Raw genomic sequence first — 26,764 nt, forward strand, 5'->3', positions numbered from 1 at the left:
GGCTCATAAGTGGCAAGTAACATTCGCACCAGACAAGTGCCAGGCAATGACCATCTCCAACAAGACAGAGTCTAACCACCTCCCCTTGACATTCAACGGCATTACCATCACTCAATCCTCCACAATCAACATCCTGGGGGTCACCATTGACCAGAAACTTAACAGGACCAGCCACATAAATACTGTGGCTACAAGAGCAGATCAGAGGCTGGGTATTCTACGGCGAATGACTCACCTCCTGACTCCACAAAGCCTTTCCACCATCTACAAGGCACAAGTCAGGAGTGTGATGGCATACTCTCCACTTGCCTGGATGAGTGCAGCTCCAACAGCACTCAAGAAGCTCGACACCATCCAGGACAAAGCAGCCCACTTGATTGGCACCCCATCCACCACCCTAAACATTCACTCCCATCACCACCGGCGTACTGTGGCTGCAGTGTGTACCATCCACAGGATGCACTGCAGCAACTCTCCAAGGCTTCTTAGACAGCACCTCCCAAACCTGCGACCTCTACCACCTAGAAGGACAAGGGCAGCAGGCACATGGGAACACCACCACCTGCACATTCCCCTCCAAGTCACACACCATCCCGACTTGGAAATATATCGCCGTTCCTTCATCGTCGCTGGGTCAAAATCCTGGAACTCTCTTCCTAACAGCACTGTGGGAGAACCTTCACCACACGGACTGCAGCGGTTCAAGGCGGCGGCTCACCACCACCTTCTCAAGGGCAATTAGGGATGGGCAATAAATGCTGGCCTCGCCAGCGACGCCCACATCCCACGAACGAATAAAAAAAGGCATCACACATCCGTAGGTCAAAAAAATGATTGGATTGCATTTAACAAATAAGATATCTGAACCAATGAAAAATCAGTTCCATCACTAGACAATTTAGTGCCCACCATAGAACTGATCAAATATTTTTTCAAAGTTATCATTCATAAACCCTTTTCTCTGGGGTTGACTTCTACCTGGTTCCCAGTGCTTCCAGTATTTACCCAGTCTATCCTGTACCTCAGATTGTAATCTGAGACAATTAGGAGGATGCCATTTTAATGGCCAGCAATATTTCTCTTTACTGCTGCAAAGATATAAATATTCCAGTGTTCATGCAACCTGACTTAAATAATGAATGACGGTTGCACAGCAGTAAAATGGAATGATAGGCTGTGTTTAGTTTACAAAAAGGCTCTGTTCACCTCACACAGCAATGCCAATTATATTCAATAATTTACAAGCGCAGTGATAGACGAAGTCAATACATTTTCAAATTACTGTTTAGATCTTTCATTTACTTTTGATTCAAAAACTAGAATCACCATAGGAACAAGCTATTCTTCAGCGTAATGTCTGAACTTCTGGAAGTCTGGCAGTGTTATGTATCCAAACCTCTGGTTATTTAATTTTGAAGTACTCTATACATTACATGTTCAAACTATAAGGCTGGTGAGTTACCTTCTGTTACTTTCACAATAATATTTTTGAAGGTAGAATAGTAGCTGCTTTTCACAATTTTCAGAATAGTAGCTATTTTGCAAACCTTGGGATTCTGTATCTGTACAAAACAATTGCACAGTTAGTATGATTAAAGTCACTGCAGTAAAAAAGTCAACCCTTTGCCATCTGAATTGCCAAAATAAAACAATGTCTTATGCAAGATGCATAAACTGTGATATTTCCTTGTACTAATGATGGGCAGCCAATTTGCTCACCAGCCTGTGCCAATGTAAATAGTGCCAAGAGTTATGTAATGACTGGGAGAGGGTGGGAAGAGACTGGAAGAGGAAATATGCCATCACACTTTGTTCTTGTTGAGAAGCTTGTCTGAGAAATTTGGTATCTGATGTGATGAAGCAGAGGAGATTGTGAATTTGCCCTGTGAAGAATCACAAGTATGAATACACATTCTAAACCTCTGTATTATGGCACTTGAGTATGTCAAACCATTGTACCAGTAACAGGTAACTAGCTCTTGGGTGCAAAAATAGAAAAAAAACTGCAAATGTTGAAAATATGATATAAAAACAAAAAATGCTGGTAATACACAATGTCAGCATCTGATGAGAGAAAAGACAGGATTCTATTAGCTACACCTACATTGAGATGCTTTATCTGAACACTAATAATTATGCTGCTTGTTATAGACCTCATGTACATATCATAGTTACTACACAAACCATACTCAAATACTAAAACAAAGTGTTTTTGTTTTTAAAAGAGTGTGCTACAGCGAATTTCTACACACCATTATGTTTTAAATAGGTAGCAACATGCCAAACCCTATCGAAAATGCAGCCTCATCATTCATTATTACCTTTGTAGTTAACATTTAAAAAAAAATTGAACAGCCACATGCATCGACAGTTTCAGTTTGGGTCCTCATACCAACCTGTTTATATATTCCAAGTAAGTTTTCTTTTCTTGCCATCCAAAAGTAAATTTCTGCACTTGGAATAGGATTTAATTCTTCAAACAAGACATGAACAGAATCCTGTTTCATAACATCTGCTATCTGATGTGTCCACTGGATCACCGTGGATTCAATAGCATGAAGTACTGATCTGTCCATTTGTGGAAGGCTACACAAATAAATAAAAAGCCTCTCAATAAGTTAGATTTATTGAAATCATTTAGCCAGTTTATTTTGTCTGCATCTATCTATATATTATTAAAAGTCTTGCACATAGCATGCATAGAAAATGCTATATATGGCAACATTTAACTTTGAAACTGCCACTGTGAAGATTTATATGACATTTTTCATATAGACAGTTGCCCGTCATGAGGCAGTGCTGTGGCAGATTTGCTTGGGTCTGGACACCATTTTGATTTCCCATCTCTGTCGTGAGGTAAGTTGATTTAAAATTTTTAATGTAATGACATTTTTTGCTGCTTTTACCTTTCACTCACTTTGGAAACCCCTGCCATTTCTTCTTCAGTCAGTTTTATGTTCCAACCAACCTACTAATGCTCCTGGCTGCTTTAGGCCCCCTGACGGTACTGCCACACTCACTTCTGCCCTGCTGGCCAGCTTAGACTAACTTCCTTCTTCTTGATGTGGAGATGCCGGTGATGGACTGGGGTTGACAATTGTAAACAATTTTACAACACCAAGTTATAGTCCAGCAATTTTATTTTAAATTCACAAGCTTTCGGAGGCCTCCACATTTACCTGACGAAGGAGGAAGCCTCCGAAAGCTTGTGAATTTAAAATAAAATTGCTGGACTATAACTTGGTGTTGTAAAATTGTTTACAATTCCTTCTTCTTGCCCAACATGCTTTCATCCACCTGTAGCTGTGCTTGAAGACCACAATCCTGCTTCTACCCAACCAGCTGGCCACCCTTCTTCCATCCCTACCAGTACTCGATCAGCTGTTCACCTTTTTTCTTCACCAAGTTAGGGAAAAACAACTTTTTACTTTTTGAAAGCTCAAAGAGCTTATACTCCATTTACCTACTTGCAGTGATCATTTTTAAAACAAAGTAATTTTCCCCTGCTCAGGGAAGGTAAAGACTAAGGAGGCCTGCCAAGGGGAGCTAAAGAGTGGAAAGTATGAGAAGATGAGGGGTGAAGGGAATGGCAATGCTGAGAGTAAGGGATAGCATCAGACTAGGGGATAGGATAGAAAGATGAAGAAAGCCTCAGGGGTTTACAGTTTATCTACTTACATGGAGCAGCTACAGAGGAAACATGGAGCAGAGGGCACAGGCGGAGGGAAGTGGAGGAACATGCAGATGGGGAGGGTGAAGGCAGGGGAGCAGCAAGATTGCAGGACAGTAACAGGAATATGCAACAAGCAGAATGGGTGAAGTCGCAATGGGATCAGAACAACACAGCAAGAATGCAAAGATGTAGGGGGACAGAAGAGGCTCAGAGGAAATAAGCAAATCTGCAATGAGACAAGGAAGGGCAACACTAAAGGCTATATGGAGATGGGAAAACGATCAATGTCAATAACAAACATCAGGTAAAATTGGCTTACAAAAAAAGGAAATAGGAGCAAAATGAACAACAAAGTGGCAAAGATAAAACAAACCTGAAAGATGTGCAACACAGGCACAGGAATTTGCAGAAGGACCATCAACGATAAGACATATCTCAGGAAACAAGGGACAAAATCAAAGTATCCTGGACAGAATGCAATAAAGGCACAGATAAAAATGGTAAGGAAGAAAACAACATGACGTACAGAAACAGGAAAGGAAACATTGGGGAAAAAAGAAAACACCACAACAAAAAACAGACAAACTCAGCAATATAAAGACCAAATAAACAGGTAAGAAAAACTTTTTAAAAAAAATTCATTCATGGGATGTGGAGGTCACTGGCAAGGCCAGCATTTATTGCCCATCCCTAATTGCCCTTGAAAAGGTAATGGTGAGCCGCCGCCTTGAACATGGTTGGGCCTAGGACACTGCCTGCAGCAATGTCCTGGGGCTGAGATGATTGGCCTCCAACAACCACGACCATTTTCCTTTGTGCTAGGTATGACTCCAGCCACTGGAGAGTTTTCCCCGATTTCCATTGACTTCAATTTTACTAGGGCTCCTTTATGCCACACTCGGTCGAATGCTGCCTTGATGTCAAGGGCAGTCACTCTCACCTCACCTCTGGAATTCAGCTCTTTTGTCCATGTTTGGACCAAGGCTGTAATGAGGTCTGGAGCCGAGTGGTCCTGGCGGAACCCAAACTGAGCATCGGTGAGCAGGTTATTGGTGAGTAGGTGCCGCTTGATAGCACCGTCGATGACACCTTCCATCACTTTGCTGATGATTGAGAGTAGACTGATGGGGCGGTAATTGGCCGGATTGGATTTGTCCTGCTTTTTGTGGACAGGACATACCTGGGCAATTTTCCACATTGTCTGGTAGATGCCAGTGTTGTAGCTGTACTGGAACAGTTTGGCCAGAGGCACGGTTAGTTCTGGAGCACAAGTCTTCAGCACTACAGCCAGGATGTTGTCGAGGCCCATAGCCTTTGCTGTATCCAGTGCACTCGGCCCTTTCTTGATATCACGTGGAGTGAATCGAATTGGCTGAAGACTGGCTTCTGTCATGGTGGGGATATCGGAAGGAGGCAGAGATGGATCATCCACTCAGCACTTCTGGTTGAAGATGGTTGCAAACGCTTCAGCCTTGTCTTTTGCACTCACGTGCTGGACTCCACCATTGTTGAGGATGGGGATGTTTACAGAGCCTCCTCCTCCCATTAATTGTTTAATTGTCCACCATTCACAACTGGATGTAGCAGGACTGCAGAGCTTTGATCTGATCTGTTGGTTGTGGGATCACTTAGCTCTGTCTATAGCATGCTGCTTCTACTGTTTAGCATGCATGTAGTCCCGAGTTGTAGCTTCACCAGGTTGGCAACTCATTTTTTAAGATATGTCTGCTGCTGCTCCTGGCATGCTCTTCTACACTCCACATTGAAACAGGATCGATACGCTGGCTTGTTAGTAATGGTAGAGCGAGGGATATGCCGGGCCATGAGGTTACAAATTGTGCTGGAATACAATTCTGCTGCTGCTGATGGCCCTCAGCGCCTCATGGATGCCCAGTTTTGAGCTGCGAGATCTGTTCTGAATCTATCCCACTTAGCATGGTAGTAGAAGTGCCACACAACACGTTGGACGGTGTGCTCAGTGTGAAGACGGGACTTCGTCTCCACGAGGACTGTGCGGTGATCTCTCCTACCAATACTGTCATGGACAGATGCATCTGCAACAGGTAGATTGATGAGGACGAGGTCAAGTAGGTTTTTCCCTCATGTTGGTGTTCTCACCACCTGCTGCAGACCCAATCTGGCAGCTATGTCCTCAGGACTCGGCCAGCTCACTCAGTAGTGGTGCTACCGAGCCACTCTTGGTGATGGATATTGAAGTCCCCCACCCAGAGTACATTCTGTGCCCTTGCTACCCTCAGTGCTTCCTCCAAGTGGTGCTCAACATAGATGAGTACTGATTCATCAGCTGAGGGAGGGCGGTAGGTGGTAATCAGGAGGTTTTCTTGCCCATGTTTGACCTGATGCCATGAGACTTCACGGGGTCCGGAGTCAATGTTGAGGACTCCCAGGGCCACTCCCTCCTGACTGTATATCACTGTGCCACCACCTCTGGTGGGTCTGTCCTGCCGGTGGGACAGGACATACCCAGGGATGGTGATGGAGGAGGCTGGGACATTGGCTGAAAGATACGATTCTGAGTATGGCTATGTCAGGCTGTTGCTTGACTAGTCTGTGGGGCAGCTCTCCCAATTTTGACACAAGTCCCCAGATGTTAATGTGGAGGACTTTGCAGGGTCGACTGGGCTTGGTTTGCCTTTGTCGTGTCCGATGCCTAGTGGTCCAATGCCAGGTGGTCCGTCCGGTTTTATTCTTATGACTTTTTGTAGCAGGATTATACAACTGAGGCCATTTCAGAGGGCAATTAAGAATCAACTATATTGCTGTGGCTCTGGAGTCACATATAGGCCAGACCGGGTAAGGATGGCAGGTTTCCTTCCCTAAAAAGGACATTAGTGAACCTAACTGTTTTTACAACAATCCAGTAATTTCATGGTTACCATTCCTGATCCTAGCTTTTTTTAATTCTAGATTTTATTTAATTAACTGAATTTAAATTCCCCAGCTGCCATAGCAGGATTTGAACTCACGTCTCTGGATTATTAGGCCAGGCCTCTGGATCACTAGTCCAGTAACATAACTGCTATTCTACCGTACCTTCAATTTACTATAAGCAATGTCATGTAATATATAGTTAAATTCTCCAAGTTTGTGTCCAATTCCTCTGTTGCATTTAATTCAAACAACACATTACCCATCACACTTAAACCCTACAGTTACAAAAACATGCATCATTCAACTCACCATAAGCAACCCTACATGAGCTCTACTGGCGTATTAAGTCTTTGACTACGGAGCTCACTTCTTGTGTTACAATTCTCCATCACCTTTTCATGTCAAAATTTAGAAGAGGAACTCCATAGGAAATGGTCAATGTTTTATAATTAGAAAAGACCTGTGTGATATTTTAATCACACTTTGTGGATGAGCTAATTGAATCATCCAAAATGCTTTAAAAAAAATTCAGCCAGTAATTGAAATTTCTAAATCAAAATAAGGTTTTGTACAAAATAAAATGTCAAATAATTACATATTTCACATTAACATGATTAAATTCAGCTACTGATTATTGAACATAAGAAACAGGAGCAGGAATAGGCCACATGGCCCTTCGAGCCTGCTCCGCCATTCAATAAGATCATGGCTGATCTTCAACCTCAACTCCACCTGCCCACCCTATCCCCATATCCCTCAATTTCCTTAGTGTCCAAAAATCAATTGATCTCAGTCATGAATATATTCAATGACTGAGCATCCACAGCATTCTGGAGTAGAGAATTCCAAAGATTCACAATCCTCTGAGTGAAGAAATTTTTCCTCATCTCGATCCTAAATCGCCCACCCCTTATCTTGAGACTGTGACCCCTAGTTCTGGACTCTCCAGCCAGGGGGAAACAGCCTCTCAGCATCTACTGTCAAGCCCTCTAAGAATTTTATATGTTTCAAAGAGATCACCCTTCATTCTTCTAAACTCCAGAGAATATAGACCCATTCTACTCAATCTCACCTCATAGGACACCCCTCTCATCCCAGGAATCAATCTAGTGAACCTTCGTTGCACCGCCTCTAAGGCAAGTATATCCTTCCTTAAGTCAGGAGACCAAAACTGTACACAGTACTCCAGGTGTGGTCTCGCCAGAGCCCAATGTAATTACAGCAAGACCTTCTTACTCTTATACTCCAACCCCCTTGCAATAAAGGCTATTACACCATTTGCCTTCCTAAATCGCTTGCTGTACCTGCATGTTAACTTTGTGATTTGTGTACAAGAACACCCAAATCCCTCTGACTACCAACATTTTAGTCTCTCACCTTTTAAAAAAATATTCTGCTTTTCTATTCTTCCTACCGAAGTGGATAATTTCACATTACCCACATTATACTCCACCTCCTCGCCCACTCACTTAACCTGTCTAAATTCCTTAGCGGCCTCTTTGTGTCCTCCTCGCAGCTTACTCTCCCACCTAGCTTTGCGTCATCAGCAAACTTGGATACATTACACTCAGTCCCCTCATCTAAGTCATTAACATAGGAATATAGGAACAGGAGTAGGCCATTCAGCCCCTCGTGCCTGCTCCGCCATTTGATAAGATCATGGCTGATCTGTGATCTAACTCCATATACCTGCCTTTGGTTGCCAAAAAGCTATCTATCTCACATTTAAATTTAGCAATTGAGCTAGTATCAATTGCCGTTTGCGGAAGAGAGTTCCAAACTTCTACAACCCTTTGTGTGTAGAAATGTTTTCTAATCTTGCTCCTGAAAGGTCTGGCTCTAATTTTTGGACTGTACCCCCTACTCCGAAAATCCCCAACCCTGTGAAATTGTTTCTCTCTATCCACCCTATCTGTTCCCCTTAATATCTTATAAACTTCGATCAGATCACCCCTTAACCTTCGAAACTCTAGAGAATACAACCCCAATTTGTGTAATCTCTCCTCGTAACTTAACCCTTGAAGTCCGCGTATCATTCTAGTAAACCTACGCTGCACTCCCTCCAAGGCCAATATGTCCTTCCGAAGGTGCGGTGCCCAGAACTGCTCACAGTACTCCAGGTGTGGTCTAACCAGGGTTTTGTATAGCTGCAGCATAACTTCTGCCCCCTTGTACTCTAGTCCTCTAGATATAAAGGCCAACATTCCATTTGCCTTCTTGATTATTTTCTGCACCTGTTCATGACACTTCAATGATCTATGTACCTGAACCCTTAAGTCCCTTTGGACATCCACTGTTTTTAACTTTTTACCATTTAGAAAGTACCCTGTTCTATCCTTTTTTGATCCAAAGTGGATGACCTCACATTTGTCTACATTGAATTCCATTTGCCAAAGTTTTGCCCATTCACCTAATCTATCAATATCCCTTTGTAATTTTATGTTTTCATCTACACTGCTTACAATGCCACCAATATTTGTGTCATCGGCAAACTTAGATATGAGACTTTCTATGCCTTCACCTAAGTCGTTAATAAATATTGTAAATAACTGAGGCCCCAAGACAGATCCCTGCGGGACTCCACTAGTCATATCCTGCCAATGTGAGTACCTTCCCATTATCCCTACTCTGTGTCGCCTTTCGCTCAGCCAACTTCCTAACTAAGTCCGTACTTTTCCCTCGATTCCATGGGCTTCTATCTTCGCTAACAGTCTCTTATGTGGGACCTTATCAAATGCCTTCTGGAAGTCCATATAAATAACATCCATTGACATTCCCCTGTCCACTACTTTAGTCACCTCTTCAAAAAATTCAATCAGGTTTGTCAGGCACGACCTACCTTTCACAAATCCATGCTGGCTCTCTCTGATTAACTGAAAATTCGAGGTGTTCAGTCACCCTATCCTTAATTATAGACTCCAGCATTTTCCCCAGATTGTAAATAGCTGAGGCCCAAGCACCGATCCTTGCGGCACCCCATTAGTTACAATCTGCCAACCCAAAAATGACCCGCTTATTCCTACTCTCTCTTTTCTGTCCGTTAAGCAATCCTCAATCTATGCTATTGCCCCCAATCCCATGAGCCCAAATCTTGTATATCAGCTTCTTGTGCGGCACCTTATTGAATGCCTTTTGAAAATCCAAATATACTACATCCACTGGTTCCCCCTTATCTACCCTGCTAGTTATAGCTTCAAAAAACAAAGAGATTTGTCAAACAAGATTTCCCTTTCATAAAACCATGATGGTTCTGCCTAATCATATGATTTTCTAAGCATCCTGTTACTATGCCCTTAATAACAGATTCTAGCATTTTTCCTACTACTGATGTCAGGCTAACTGGCCTATAGTTCCCCGTTTACTCTCTCCCTCCTTTCTTGAATAGCGGGGTTACATTTGCTACCTTCCAATCTACGTGGACTGTTCTGAAATCTAGGGAATTCTGGAAGATCAAAACCAATGCATCCACTATCTCTGCAGCCACCTCTTCTAAAACCCTAAGATGTAGGCCATCAGGTCCAGGGGATTTGTTGGCTTTTAGTCCTGTTAATTTCTCCAGTACTTTTTCTTTGCTAAATATTCATCACTAAGTTCCTCACTCTCATTAGACCCTTGGTTCCCCACTATTTTTGGTATTTTTTTGCGTCTTCTACTGTGAAGACAGATGCAAAATATTGGTTTAACATCTCTGCCATTTCTTTATTTCCCATTATAATTTCTCCTGTCTCTGCCTCAAAGGAACCCACATTTACTTTCTCTACTCTCTTTCTTTTTACATACTTGTAGAAGCTCTTATAATCCATTTTTATATTTCTTGCTAGTTTACTTTCATTCAATTTTCTCCCTCTTTATCCAATTTTTTGGTCATCCTTTGCTGGTTTCTAAAACCTTCCCAATCCTCAGACTAACTACTCTTTTTGGCAACATTATAAGCCTCTTCTTTTAATCTAATACTATGCTTAACTTCTCTAGTTAGCCACGATTGGATCACCTTTCCCATGAAGTTTTTATGCCTCAAGGGAATGTATATTCGTTGAGAATTATGAATTATTTCTTTATATGTTCGTCGTTGCTTACCTACCGTCAAATCTTTTAATCTAATTTCCCGATCTACCTTAGCCAACTTGTCCCTCATACCTACATAAATGGCTTTGTTTAAATTTAAGATCCTAGTTTCAGACTTATCTACGTCACTCTCAAACTCAATATGAAATTCATTCATATTATGATCACTCTGCACCAGAGGATCCTTAACTATAAAAATTATTAATTAACGCTGTCTCATTCCACACTACTAGATCTAAACTAGCCTGTTCACTAGTTGGTTCCTCAAAATATTGTTCTCGAAAACTGTCTTGAATGCATTCCATGAACTCATCCTCCAAACTACTTTTGCCAATTTGGTTTGCCTAGTCTATACGAAGATTAAAGTTCCCCACGATTATTGCATTACCCTTGCTACATGCTCCTCTAATTTCCTGATGTATACTCTGTCCAACACTGTAATTACTGTTAGGGAGCATATAAACTATTCCCACCAGTGTTTTCTGCCCCTTGTTATTGCTTAGCTCCACCCATAATGATTCCACATCCTGATTTTCTGAGCTAAGATTCTTTCTCACTACTGCCTTTATCTCAGCCTTTATCAGGGCTACCCCTCCCCCCTCCCCATTTTTGCTTATCTTTTCTAAAAGTCAAGTACCCTGGACTATTTAGTTCCCAAACTTGGTCACCCTGCAACCACTTCTCAGTAATGGCTACTAGATCAAACACATTTCTCTCTATTTGTGCTACTAATTCATCTATCTTCTTACAAATGTTTTGTGCATTCAGATATAGCACCTTTAATTGTAACTTTTTACTATTTTTCCCTTGATGTGACATTAGTCACTAATGCCCTATTACCTTTGTTAAACACTCTGTTCCTTCCTGACGCACTTCGCTTGCTTTTAACCCAATCTTTTAATGTCTTCCTTAAACTTTTTAACTTTAGTCTCAAAAGCCTGGGCTTCAGCTAGTGAGGGAATACTATGTACAGTTGGAGAGAGCTTTTAACCACATTTGTGCATTGAGATTCCAGTTTGCAGATTTTCCCAACTTGTAATCTGTGCATCCACACGAGTTGTTGTAGAAAGTTGCTGTGTCTCATCATCTTGTGAAGATTGAGAGTTTTTGTTTTCTCCAAAACAAACTAGTGATTGAATGTTCAAATATTTCAAGCAAGTGTAACATTTACTTAAACTTATTAGCAGGTGTTGCGTTTCTATTACGAATTACTCATGGACAGACAATACCTGTGGACTACAGATGTGATTTCTTTGTTGAAAGTTAGAAAACAAAAACATTGTTTACTAAGAATATATTTCTTTTTAAGTTGAAAAGTCAGTTAAAAATCTCTCATCTAAACCAATTTTTGAAGCTTAAAAATACAAGTTTGGAAACTGAATAATAAGTGTAGTTTAGAAGTATTTTTTATGAAAAGTTAAGTTTATTATGAAACCCACTAATAGTGCACTGAAAGTTAAATTGCCTGCTTCTGTGCTCTTGGCACATACTGAGTGCACACATCAGGAAATTACAAATCCCTAAGCCCATGGTTTTGTATCCATTCATTTAAATGGATGGAAAGTTACTGGCTGGAGATTCTTGGACCACAGAAGCAGAAAATTCACCCTTAAATACTTGAAGATGGGTATGAAAAGACAGGGAAAATGGTGGAGGGATACCAGAGGGGGCAAAAAGTGGGTGTGAATGGGTCAGAGGGAGGAGGCTAGCTGACAGAAATATGCTGACAGAAGGAGACACCAACTGGTCTGAAAGAGGCCAAGTGCAGTTTAGGTCCCATTCACCTCGACCCTTTTCCCCCGCCCCCAAGGCTGCTCCATCTATGAATTTTAATTAATACCTGAAAAAAGATTTTAAATTACCATTTTTGTAGCAAAAGATGATTGGACATTCCTAGAACATAAGCAGTAATATGCAGCATTACCTTTTGCTACATCCAGTACTTGTTTTTCAGCATTAACCTTGCCCTGTACAACCCAAGGCATCTGGATTTGACTACATCTATAAATTCTTTTAAAAAAATCAATGAAGCTTTTACAAGTCTGTAAGCCTCCAAAATAAATGTGCATCTTTTCTTCTTGCAATAATTTAAAATAGTTACACTTCAGACAAGACTCTAGCATCTCTTCACCTACTTGATATGCAAAACAAATTGGAAAAGCTGATCTGAACAATCAGTTTCTCAAGTGTCATTGATAATTTGTCAGAGAGGGGAACATCTTCTGGGATTCACATTCAGTGTGATGGTAGATTACTAATAAAGTTACACTTTGTAAGTAACAGTATTTTTCCAAAAGGTCTTCGTTGGACTTGTTTTGAATGTATTCAAGATTGTCTCAAACGCGTTGACTAAAAACATCGTTGGTTGATCATGTCATAAGATGTCATGCCTCAGTATTATCAACGTTTATAAACATGATGGCATGGGGTGCATTACTATCTTGCTGGGGAATGTAAAGAATCAGCAGATGGTGTTTGGCCTACAGAGAAATTGATTGGCATGTGAAGTCAAAGGTTTTAAGAACATAAGAAATAGGAGCAGGAGTAGGCCACCTGGCCCCTCGAGCCTGCTCCGCCATTCAAAAGATCATGGTTGATCTTCTAACTCAACACCATTTTCCTGTACTAAACCCATATCCCTCAATGCCTTTAATATCTAGAAATCTATCGATCTCTGTTTTGAATGTACTCATTGACAGAGCCTCCACAGCCCTCTGGGGTAGAGAATTCCAAAGATTCACCACGCTTAGTGAAGAAATTTCTCCTCATCTCAGTTCTAAATGACCTACCCCTTATTCTGAGACTGTGACCCCTGGTTCTAGACTCCCCAGCCAGGGGAAACATCCTCCTTGCATCTACCCTGTCGAGCCCTGTAAGAATTTTGTATGTTTCGATGAGATCACCTCATTCTTCTAAAAAATTCTAGAGAATACAGGCCTAGTCTACTCAATCTCTCCGCATACGACAATCCTGCCATACCAGGAATCAGTCTGGTGAACCTTCATTGCACTCCCTCTATGGCAAGTATATCCTTTCTTAGGTAAGGAGACCAAAATTGTACACAATACTCCAGGTACGGCCTCATCAAGGCCTATATAATTGCAATAATGTGGAGATGCCGGTGATGGACTGGGGTGGACAAATGTAAGGAATCTTACAACACCAGGTTATAGTCCAACAGTTTTATTTGAAAATCACAAGCTTTCGGAGCTTACCTCCTTCGTCAGGTGAAGTGTGGGATTCCATAAAGGTTACCGCATATATGGTCAGAGAACAATGCCTGGTGATTACAGATAATCTTTCCAACTGCCCGTTGTCAAGGCAATCAAAGTGTTCAGACAGAGAGGCATTACATACAGGACTACTGAATATACAAACGGTCAGAACAAAAGACAGACAGAGACAGAGAATATGACCCGTTGTATTAAAAGCAGATAACTCTTTTTTCGCTGGTGGGGTTACGTGGAGGACTCCTCAGAATCGGTTTCTTTCTTGGACACACGAATCTCCATCAAAGACAGGCACCTCAGCACCTCACTCTACCGCAAGCCCATGGACAACCTCACGATGCTCCACTTTTCCAGCTTCCACCCTAACCACGTCAAAGAGGCCATCCCCTATGGACAGGCCCTGCGAATACACAGGGTCTGCTCAGACGAGGAGGAACGCGATGGACACCTACAGACACTGAAAGACGCCCTCGTAAGAACGGGATATGACGCTCAACTCGTCGATCGACAGTTCCGACGGGCCACAGTGAAAAATCGCATAGACCTCCTCAGAAGACAAACACGGGACGCAACCAACAGAGTACCCTTCGTCGTCCAGTACTTCCCCGGAGCGGAGAAACTACGCCATGTTCTCCGCAGCCTTCAACATGTCATCGATGACGACGAACACCTCGCTAAGGCCATCCCCACACCTCCACTACTCGCCTTCAAACAGCCACCCAACCTCAAACAGACCATCGTTCGCAGCAAATTACCCAGCTTTCAGGAGAACAGCATCCACAACATCACACAACCCTGCCACAGCAACCTCTGCAAGACATGCCAGATCATCGACACAGATACCACCATCACACAAGAGGACACCACCCACCAGGTACACGGTTCATACTCCTGTGACTCGGCCAATGTTGTCTACCTCATATGTTGCAGGAAAGGATGCCCCGGAGCATGGTACATTAGCGAGACCATGCAGACACTGCGACAACGGATGAACGGACACCGCGCAACAATCGCCAGACAGGAGGGTTCCCTCCCAGTCGGGGAACACTTTAGCAGTCAAGGACATTCAGCCACCGATCTTTGGCTAAGTGTTCTCCAAGGCGGCCTTCGAGACACACGACAACATAAAATCGTCGAGCAGAAATTGATAGCCAAGTTCCGCACCCATGAGGACGGCCTCAACCGGGATCTTGGGTTCATGTCACGCTACACGTAACCCCACCAGCGAAAAAAAGTTATCTGTTTTTAATGCAACGGGTCATTCTCTGTCTTTCTCTTCCTTTCGGATGTTTCTCCCTCTCTCTGTGTCTTTTGTTCTGACCATTTGTATATTCAGTAGTCCTGTATGTAATGTCTCTCTGTCTGAACACTTTGATTGCTTTGACAACAGGCAGTTGGAAAGATTATCTGTAATCACCAGGCATTGTTCTCTGACTATATATGCGGTAACCTTCATGGAATCCCAGACTTCACCTGACGAAGGAGAAAGCCTCCGAAAGCTTGTGATTTTCAAATAAAACTGTTGGACTATAACCTGGTGTTGTAAGATTCCTTACATTTATATAATTGCAGTAAGACATCTTTACTCCTGTACTCAAATCCTCTTGTAATAAGGGCCAACGTACCATGTGCCTTCCTAATTGCTTGCTGCACCTGCATGTTTGCTTTCAGTGACTCATGTACAAGGACACCCACATCCCTTTGAACATCAACATTTCCCAATCTCTCACCATTTAAAAAAAAACTCTGCATTTCTGTTTTTCCTACCAAAGTGGATAACTTCACATTTTTCCACATTATATTCCATCGGCCATGTTCTTGCCCACTCACTTAGCCTGTCTGTATCTCCTTGAGGCTCTTTGCCTCCTCCTCACAACTCACATTCTCACCTAGTTTTGTGTCATCAGCAAACTTGGAAATATTACATTTGGTCCCCTCATCCAAATCATTGATATAGAGTGTGAATAGCTGGGGCCCAAGCACCGATCCCTGCGGTACCCCACTAGCCACAGTCTGTCAACCTGAAAAAGACTCTTTATTCCTATTCTCTGTTTTCTCACTGTTAACCAATTCTCAATCCATGCCAGTATATTACCCCCAATTCCTTGTGATCTAACTTCCTTCACCAACCTCCTGTGTAGGACCTTATCAAAAGCCTCCTGAAAATCCAAATACACCACATCCACTGGTTCCCCCTTATCTATTCTACTAGTTACATCCTCAAAAGAACACCAGTAGGTTTGTCAAACATGATTTCCCTTTCATAAATCCACGTTAACTCTGCCAAATCCTATTATTATTTTAAGTGTCCTGTTATCACATCCTTTATAACAGATTCTAGCATTTTCCCTACTACTGATGTCAGGCTAACAGGTCTGTAGTTCCCCGTTTTCTCTCTCCCTCCTTTCTTAAATAGTGGGGTTACATTTGCTACCCTCCAATTTGCAGGAACTGTTCCAGAATCTATAGAATTTTGGAAGATGACAACCAATGCATCCACTATCTCTATAGCCACCTCTTTCAAAATCCTGGGATGTAGATCATCAGGTCCTTGGGATTTATCGACTTTCAGTCCAATAAATTCTCTAGTACTATTTGTTTTTATTAATAATAATTTCTTTCAGTTCCTCATTCTCGCCAGACCCTTGGTTCGCTAGTATTTCTGGGAGGTTTTTTGTGTCTTCTTCCATGAAGACAGACACAAAGTAATTGTTTAATTTCTCTGCCATTTCCTTATTCCCCATTATAAATTCTCCCGTCTCTGTCTGTAAGGGACCCACATTTGCCTTCGCTGGTTTTTTCCTTTTTACATACCTATGGAAGCTTTTACAGTCCATTTTTATGTTTCTCGCTAGTTTACTCTCATATTCTATTTTCCCTTTCTTCATCAATTTCTTGGTCCTCCTTTGCTGAATTCTAACATGCCCCCAATCCTCAGGCTCACTGCTTTTTCTGGCAACTTTATATGCCTCTTCTTTTGATTTAATACTATCTTTAATTTCTCTTGTTAGCCACAGTTGGACTACTTTTCCTGTTGGGTTTTTGTGCCTTAAAAAATTTGTTGCAAATTATGTATTATTTTTTTAAATGCTAGCCATTGCCTGTCTACCATCATTCCTTTTAATGTAGTTCCCCAATCAACCACAGCCAACTTGCGCCTCATACCCTTGTAGTTTCCTTTGTTTAGATTTAAGATCTTAGTTTCGGATTGAACTACTTCACTTTCAAACTTGAAGAATTCCATCATATTATGGTCACTCTTCCCTAAGGGCTCCTTTACAACAAGATTATTAATTTTTGCGATACAGCAGATTTTACTGTGTGATTATGGGTATATAGGTTGGAGCATAAAATGTTGTTGTTAGAATACGCTTGGAGCGACTAGACAGCTCAATATCTTATCGCAGGGTCAAGTGTGATCACCTGGGGAACCTTGTTGGTGTAAAGTTTTTGCTAGGTTGTATTGCAACTTATGTAGTGTGCTACAACTTGTAATATTGTATTAACATCTTTACTACTTATCTTGTATTGTAACTCTTAATAAAACCTTGTGCTTGGCACAAGACTTACTCGCAGCCTTTTTGATTAAAGACCGAACCATAAATAAAGAACAAGCACACTTTCACTCAGGTGGTGATCCACCATTCCACCATCATGTTGATATAATGCATCTTGAAAAGAGCGTCATTATCAATTTCACATTATCAGAATGTAATGCATCAGAAGGTGTTTCTATGATAAATGGTAACTATAAATATGTCTGCACACTTCGCGTTACCATTTTATGTTTCTGTAACTTTCTAGATGTATTAAACACTGATCAACCTTCTCCCTTAATTTCCTCAAGTTTTATTATATTAAAATAATGTTTCTGTGCAACCCATCACAATATTTAATACGGAAGACCTTCAAAAAATTGTGGAAGGCAGAATTACCATCATCTTATCAAGTAATGAATAACTTTTTCCAAAAACAAACAAAGATCATGCAACATTTGCTATTGACTACTTATGAGAAATCAGTAAGTTTGAAAGTGTCAGAACCTAGCAGTGAAAGAACATACTTATCTGAAATTTCCATTTCTTGGCTTTCAAAGATACTTTCAGGAACCAGAGGCAATGGCAAAATAGTTTTCCCTTCCACTTGGCCATGAATAACCAATATTTTGCTTTTTATCATTTCCATATGTTTTCTGATATCATAGGATACAGCATGTGGCCACCCCAAATGATTATTTGTATTGGACAAAACAGGAACCAGAACCTGGAAATGCATGAATTACTTAAGTAAGCAAAGTCAATATAAAAGAATATGTGGTAAAGACAGACAAAGTAGGAATAACTAGAATTCAACATTAAATTAGCATATGTAACATTAAGCAGCAGCTGAGTACAATGGACACAACACAGGCTATGGGCCTGGCTGTAGTGCTGAAGAGCTGTGGAACAAAACTGATCAAACCAAGCTATCCCAGTGCAGCTATGACACTTGCAACTACCCGACAATGTGAAACATTGCCCAGGTACGTTCGACCCAAAAAAGCAGGATAAGTTTAACCCAGCCAATTACCACCCGAGCAGTCCCCTCCCAATCATAAATGATAGAAGAAATCAAGTGACACCGACTCACCATTAAACTGTTTGGTCAGTCAGTTCCGGTTCCACTAGAACCACTCATCATTGGACCTCATTACAACCTTGGTCCAGATATGGAAACTTCAGAGCTGGATGCCAGAGAGAAGGTGAGAATAACTGCCCTCAACATCAAAGCAGCATTCAACCAAGTATGGCACCAAGGAGCCCTGGTAAAAATTTTTTTAAAACTTGATCATGGGATGTGGGCATCGCTGGCGAGGCCAGTGTTTATTGCCCATCCCTAATTGCCCTTGAGAAGGTGGTGGTGAGCCGCCTTCTTGAACCGCTGCAGTCCACGTGGTGAAGATTCTCCCACAGTGCTGTTAGGAAGGGAGTTCCAGGATTTTGACCCAGCGACGATGAAGGAACGGCGATATATTTCCAAGTCGGGATGGTGTGTGACTTGGAGGGGAACATGCAGATGATGTTGTTCCCATGTGCCTGCTGCTCTTGTCCTTCTAGATGGTAGAGGTCGCGAGTTTGGGAGGTGCTGTCGAAGAAGCCTTGGCAAGTTGCTGCAGTGCATCCGTTGGATGGTACACACTGCAGCCACGGTGCGCCGGTGGTGAAGGGAATGAATGTTTAGGGTAGTGGATGGGGTGCCAATCAAGCGGGCTGCTTTGTCCTGATGGTGTCAAGCTTCTTGAGTGTTGTTGGAGCTGCACTCAACCAGGCAAGTGGAGAGTATTCCATCACACTCCTGATTTGTGCCTTGTAGATGGTGGGAAGGCTTTGGGGAGTCAGGAGGTGAGTCACTCGCTGCAGAATACCCAACCTCTGACCTGCTCTTGTAGCCACAGTATTTATATGGCTGGTTCAGTTAAGTTTCTGGTCAATGGTGACCCCCAGGATTTTGATGGTGGGGGAAATTCGTTGATGGTAATGCCGTTGAATGTCAAGGAGAGGTGGTTAGACTCTCTTGTTGGAGATGGTCATTGCCTGGCACTTGTCTGGCGATGTTACTTGCCACTTAGGAGCCCAAGCCTGGATGTTGTCCAGGTCCTGCTGCATGCGGGCACGGACTGCTTCATTATCTGAGGGGTTGTGAATGGAACTGAACACTGTGCAATCATCAGCGAACATCCCCATTTCTGACGTTATTATGGAGGGAAGGACATTGATGAAGCAGCTGAAGATGGTTGGGCCTAGGACACTGCCCTGAGGAACTCCTGCAGCAATGTCCTGGGGCTGAGATGATTGGTCTCCAACAACCACGACCATCTTCCTTTGTGCCAGGTACGACTCCAGCCACTGGAGAGTTTTCCCCCCGATTCCCATTGATTTCAATTTTACTAGGGCTCCTTGGTGCCACACTCGGTCAGATGCTGCCTTGATATCAAGGGCATTCACTCTCACATCACCTCTGGAATTCCGCTGTTTTGTCCATGTTTGGACTAAGGCTGTAATGAGGTCTGGAGCCGAGTGGTCCTGGCGGAACCCAAACTGAGCATCGGTGAACAGGTTATTGGTGACTAAGTGCTGCTTGATAGCACTGTCGATGATACCTTTCATCACTTTGCTGATGATTAAGAGTAGACTGATGGGGCGGTAATTGGCCGGATTGGATTTGTCCTGCTTTTTGTGGACAGGACATACCTGGGCAATTTTCCACATTGTCTGGTAGATGCCAGTGTTGTCGCTGTACTGGAACAGTTTGGCAACAGACATGGCTAGTTCTGGAGCACAAGTCTTCAGCACTACAGCCGGGATGTTGTCGGGGCCCATAGCCTTTGCTGTATCCAGTGCACTCGGCCGTTTCTTGATATCACGTGGAGTGAATCGAATTGGCTGAAGGCTGGCTTCTGTGAATCTGGTCAATAGGAGTCAAACGGAAAACTCTCCAGTGGCTGGAGTTATACCTGGCACACAGGAAGATGGATGTGGTAGTCAGAGGCCAATCATCACAATCCCAGGGTATCACTGCCAGAGTTCTGCAGGGCAGCATTCTTGGCCCAACAATCTTCGGATGCTTCATCAATGACCTTCCCTCTGTTATAAAGGTCAGGAGTGGGCCTGTTTGTTGACATTTCTTCAGTGTTCAGCTCCATTCATAACTCCTCCGATAGTGAAATAGCTCATTCAAGCTTACAGCAAGACCTAGACGACATCCAGGCTTGGACTGATATGTGACAAAAACGTTACCTGCCACTGAAGTGTCAAGCAACCACCACCTCCAACAAGATAAGCCCCAATCACCTCCACCTGACCTTCAATGGCACCACCATCATGGAGACCCCCCATCAATGTTCAGGCATTTGCCATTTACCAGAGCTGAACCAGCCATATCAATAACATGGCTGCAAGATCAGGGTAGAGATTGGGTACTCGGCAACAGGTGGCTCACCTACTGACCCCTCAAAACCTCTCCCACCATCTACAAGGTTCAAATCAGGAGTGTGATGGAATATTCACCGTTCACCTGGAGCCGCTACAACATGCAAGAAGCTCGACGTCATCCAGGACAAAGCAGTCCGCTTGATCAGTGCCCCTGAACTTGATATCCACCCCCTCCAGCACATTACATATTGCAGCCATCGTGTGCTTTCTACAGGATGCATTGCAGCAACTTACTGGTCTTACTTCAACAGCACTGCCTAGTCCCATGACTTCAGCCACCAAGGCAAGAGCAGTAATGTTAAGGGAACATGATCAACTCCAAGTCACACATCATCCTGGCTTGGATGTATACTGACTGCTGTTCCTTCATCACTGGAATCCCCTACCTAACACCATCACTATAAGGACTGCAGCAGTTTAAGGATAATGCTCACCCCACCTTTGCAGGGCAACTGGGGATGGGCAATAAATGCAGTTTGCCAGGGTTGCCTACGTCCCAAAGACAATTTTTAAAAAAAAGTTACTTTCCTGCTTTTTTCTTATCTTTCCAGTGCCACTTTTGTTTTCCTTTCTGCTCCTTCATCTGGTTTCCCCCCCACCCCCATCTCCCCTTATTATTTTAAATCCTCCCCCAAAGAGTATTGCTATTCTTCCAGCAAGGACATTGGCCCAGCCCCTGTTTACATAAAGCCTGCCCATCCTGTGTACGTCTCCTGTCTCAAAACTGATCCCAGTGTTCCAGAAATCTGAACTCTTCCCTGCTACACCATTTCTCCAGTTACAGATTTACTCTCTAATGATATTCCTTTATTAACTAATGCATGATGAGAAGTAATTGAGATTACTACCCTTGAGGTCCTGTTCTTTAATTTACCCTCTAACCTGAAATTCCCCTCTAACTCCTGCATGTTATTTGCAATATGTACTTTTTCTTAGCAATTAAGAAAAAAAACAAGATTATCTGATGGATCGTCCTGCAAGCACTGTGTAAACAAAGTTGTTGCAATATTTTAAATGAAGCCTGTTTACTGGTTAAGCCAATTGTGTCACACAATACATTATTCACTGTTATTTGATAAGAGTCATTAGATTACTTTGCAATGCAATCTTATAATTGGTCATTCCTTTTGTCAAATGATTGACATGAAAGTAGCTCAGCTTGTTCAGCATTTCGACATTTGTGCTGGTGACGTCAGTAAATTTAATGATAAAAAATTGTTTTATTTACACATTTAAAAAATCCTCGTAATATTCTCAATATAAATTGTTACCAAGTTAATTTTGATACATAGCTGGCTCAAATTTGTCTATACTGTCCAAATTTAGCCTACATACATGAGTTATTAGGGATGTTATGCAGTGCTATTACAAACTGTAACACAATGATAAAATGCTAAGTTTACTTCATGTGGAGACCAGATCACATTTGAATACAATACTGAGTATACAGCAGTCCATCAAAAAACCCATATCATATGAATACCCCAGTTACACTGCACAAAGGAATGCAGCACCAAGATTATTTAGATCAGTATTGCAGGTAAGCAGCAGTCGCTCATATTGTAGAGCTTCATGCAAGCATATCTCAACAAATCCATGGAGTTTTGATCACTGCTCACTGACTGGATGAAATTTCTAATGATTAAAAAGAGCAAATAATGTCATCAATTCTTTTTGATCATTAGAATTGGAAAGGTAGCAGAACAGGCTGTGCAAGCTTATATTTTAAAAAAAACAACCACCACTGTGGAATGGTTGCAGTTATACCATAGTTGTCACACAATACAAGCATGGCAGTACCACCTTTTGCAAGTGATGTCCCAATAGCCACTGGACTATCATCTCAGAGTTATATTGCAAGTCTTAGGGCGCACTTCCATTTTTGTGTCCTGCACATCAATGAAAATGTGGTAGTATAAGTCAGAGGCCAGGTTCCACTGTGACTCCCAAGCACACTAAAGCCAAGTATGGGATTCTTTCAGGGGTTGATTCACATTAATTTGAGTTTGCTATGGATGCCATCTCAGTGCAAAGCCACCTCTTAATAAAGCCCAGGCTGTCCATTTTAAAAATGACCACCAGTGCAGCTAAGTGCTGATTGGCCAGTTTCTGCCAGTCACAGTTATCAAATGGGTGGGGTACAAATGTAACTGGAGGAAATCAAGATGCACCCACTAGTCTGATGGACAGATGCTGTTCACCAGTGGAAACTTTATACTTGTGCTTCTAAAAGGAGAAAAATATACTATCTAATCTGTTACGAGTGTATTATGGTATTGCTTTACCTCATTGATTAGAACTGTAAGGTGTTCCACTGGGTGCTGCAAGATCTCTCCTAGTACCAGTTCATTTTTGTGGTCATTACTCGACAATTTTCCACTACAGTTTTTGAAAATATAAAGCATTTTGCTTTTTGAAGGGAAGGACAGCTATAGGAAAATAGAAAATTATTAAAATTACACTTCAGAAAAAAAATGGGCGTATTTCACTTTCACACATTGAGATCACTATACAATTTAAAGATTGTTTATTTTTAAATTTCATTTACTGCATACCAGACAATAATTAATACACTGCCTTCATAACTTTGGGCCCTTAAAATAAATTTTTAACTAATTTCCTTTGATAAATTCCTGATTTTTTTTTTAAGGGTGATGAATCATTAAAAAACAATTTCATCCCAAATATGAGGAAATCCCACTTTCCCATTGTGTTTTTTTTAAAAAACAAAAATGTCAAAAGATGCACGTAAATTGCAGCAGTGATGTCAGCAGACATATTGCATGTTGTACGTGCCATGACGAGGTCACTATTGCAACACGTACACATCTCTGGATCCAGTTTTTGGCAGGAAAAGAAACAAAGGCTATGCAATTTGGATTTTTTTTTAAAAAAGGGGATCATCTTTGTGGGAGTTATATTCTTTATACTAAGCAAATGTCAATCTTTTATTCCTGGTTTGGTATGGAGCAAGGACAACAGTGCACTGACAGTTACCACACTGATAGTCCCCTATAGAGGTCATCAATCGAAGGCTCATTCATTTTTTTTTTACCAAAAGCAATATTGCAAGTCTGAGCATAATCTTCAGCAATTTTTAATATTCAGCCATCATAATGGCAGGCAAGTAGTTGGAACCATAATAGTAAACATTAGGGGCTCAAACGCCCATGGGTCAATGATCCCAGCCCAAATGCCAAGATGTGCCCAAGGGAAACATACACTGCTGACCCTACTGGGGTATGTAGGGTCGAGAGGAGTTCCCCAATTTAAATATGAGTGGTGGGTGCTCACACCACTACAGGCATCCTCCAGAATTGGGGGGGGGGGGGGGGTGGGAAAGGGGGAAAAAAAAGAGAAACAGAAAATGCAGTACCACCAAACCACTCGCAAGCACAAATAGCCCAGAAGAGGCTTATGTAGAGCCCCTTTTATAAAGATCCCAGTATAGGACCAAGGAAACTCCTGGCCGGATAGTCTCCTCCGCTAGCCATACCCCACTAATGTTGGTGACCTTGTTTGGGGCAGGTGGAGGTTCAACTCCCAAACAAGATCCTGCAGAAATTGGCAGTCAAAGCTGACACTTTTTGTATCCATGTCCTGGCCTATTTCCTGGGCCTTCCAAGGCACTCCTGCCTGACTTACGACAGGAGTGTGTCGGAAGACTCGCAGAAATTCAGGGCCAGGTTTTTCAATTTTATACTTAATTTTTTTAAAAAACTATCTAGGGGTTAAGAGAGAGTCTGATGGTGATCTCCATTAAAGTGTCAATGAACTGTGTAAATAATTGTGCATTTTCATTTAGCTCAACCGTACATTGTTTTAGTCCTTTACTTGAATTTGTGATCTTTTAACTGGAAAATTGCACATGTCACTCCGATTTTTAAGAAAGGAGAGGGAGACCAGAGAAATATAGACCAGTTAGCCGAACATCTGTTGTGGGGAAAATGCTGGAGTCTATAATTAAGGATAGGGTGACTGAACACCTTGAGAATTTTCAGTTGATCAGCGAAAGCCAGCATAGATTTGTGAAAGGTAGGTCGTGCCTGACAAACCTGATTGAATTTTTTGATGAGGTGACTAAAGTAATGGACAAGGGAATGTCAATGGATGTTATTTATATGGACTGTTAGCCAAGATGGACTGTTAGCCAAGATGGACTGTTAGCCAAGATGGACTGTTAGCCAAGATGGACTGTTAGCCAGTGGAATCGAGGGAAAAGTACAGACTTGGTTAGGAAGTTGGCTGAGCGAAAGGCGACAGAGAGTAGGAATAATGGGTAGGTACTCACATTGGCAGGATGTGACTAGTGGAGTCCCGCAGGGATCTGTCTTAGGGCCTCAATTATTCACTATTTATTAATAACTTAGATGAAGGCATAGAAAGTCTCATATCTAAGTTTGCCGATGACACAAAGATTGGTGCATCGTAAGCAGTGTAGATGAAAACATAAAATTACAAAGCGATATTGATTAGGTGAATGGGCAAAACTGTGGCAAATGGAATTCAATGTAGACAAATGTGAGGTTATCCACTTTGGATCAAAAAAGGATAGAACAGGGTACTTTCTAAATGGTAAAAAGTTAAAAACAGTGGATGTCCAAAGGGACCTAGGGGTTCAAGTACATAGAACATTGAAGTGTCATGAACAGGTGCAGAAAATAATCAATAACGCTAATGGAATGCTGGCCTTTATATCTAGAGGACCAGAGTACAAGGGGGCAGAAGTTATGCTGCAGCTATACAAAACACTAGTTAGACCGCACCTGGAGTACTGAGCGCAGCTCTGGGCACCGCACCTTCGGAAGGACATATTGGCCTCGGAGGGAGTGCAGTGTAGGTTTACTAGAATGATACGCAGACTTCAAGGGTTAAGTTACGAGGAGAGATTATACAAATTGGGGTTGTATTCTCTAGAGCTTAGAAGGTTAAGGGGTTTTCTGATCGAAGTTTATAAGATATTAAGGGGAACGGATAGGGTGGATAGAGAGAAACTATTTCCGCTGGTTGGGGATTCTAGGAGTAGGGGACACAGTCTAAAAATTAGAGCCAGACCTTTCAGGAGTGAGATTAGAAAACATTTCTACACACAAAGGGTGGCAGAAGTTTGGAACTCTCTTCCACAAATGGCAATTGATACTAGCTCAATTGCTCAATTTAAATCTGAGATAGATAGCTTTTGGCAACCAAAGGTATTAAGGGATATGGGCCAAAGGCAGGTACATGGAGTTAGATCACAGATCAGCCATGACCTTATCAAATGGTTGAGCAGGCACAAGGGGCTGAATGGCCTACTCCTGTTCCTATATTCCTATGTAAAACTTTCCTGATTTTCTCAATTTTTGGGATCCATTTTCCCCACTGATTTTCTCTTCAACAAAGTGTTTTAAATTGGCAATAATAACTGACTTTAAAGATCCTTATAACCAACCATATAAACATTTACATACAAATACTTTTTTAAAAATTCAGTACATTATTTCATACCTGTACGTCAGCATGCAAGGCTCCTCCTGCTCCAGTAAATAACAACAGTCTTCCTTGCAGCGTCTTATCGAGAAAGTCTAGCAGCAGTTTTTTGTTTTCATTCACAGTAATGAATCTATTCCACCGTTCAGATTTTACTTTTAACGATTTAAACGCCTGCTCCTTTATAAAATCTATTCGTTCGTCTCCAGCACAAACACTGGGTGTGGCAACATCCGTGCCAACTTTTTCTTCAGTCATTGCACCAGCCTTAATAGATAACAAAAAAGGGGGAAAAAAACAGACGACTAAAAACTGGAACAAAAAAGTTAGCAGGTTTTTAAAAGTCTCATTTAGTAGGATTCCATATTTAGAGTGCCAGCACGTGTTTTCTAATTCGCTTAAAGCATTCGTATTGCACCTGTCTGGTGCTCGCACTAAATAAACAGACCGGGTCTCGTTGAGAC

The 26,764-nt window shown here is 42.0% G+C and overlaps 1 protein-coding gene across 1 annotated transcript in view; it reads right to left on the minus strand.

Annotated features, from left to right (window-relative positions):
* The window catches only part of dnah9l (dynein, axonemal, heavy polypeptide 9 like), a 329,459-nt gene extending 302,901 nt beyond the window's left edge, over positions 1-26,558 (minus strand). Inside the window, exons 1-5 of the mRNA XM_067988173.1 lie at positions 26,319-26,558; positions 23,117-23,260; positions 17,924-18,123; positions 2,397-2,586; positions 1,463-1,562 (exon numbers count right to left, since the gene is read on the minus strand). Of these exons, the coding sequence (XP_067844274.1) occupies positions 1,463-1,562; positions 2,397-2,586; positions 17,924-18,123; positions 23,117-23,260; positions 26,319-26,558 (874 nt within the window). The remainder of the gene's footprint in view (positions 1-1,462; positions 1,563-2,396; positions 2,587-17,923; positions 18,124-23,116; positions 23,261-26,318) is intronic.
* Positions 26,559-26,764: the final 206 nt, after the last annotated feature.

Source organism: Heptranchias perlo, chromosome 7 (assembly GCF_035084215.1).
Source record: "Heptranchias perlo isolate sHepPer1 chromosome 7, sHepPer1.hap1, whole genome shotgun sequence".
Taxonomy (NCBI): Eukaryota; Metazoa; Chordata; class Chondrichthyes; order Hexanchiformes; family Hexanchidae; genus Heptranchias; species Heptranchias perlo.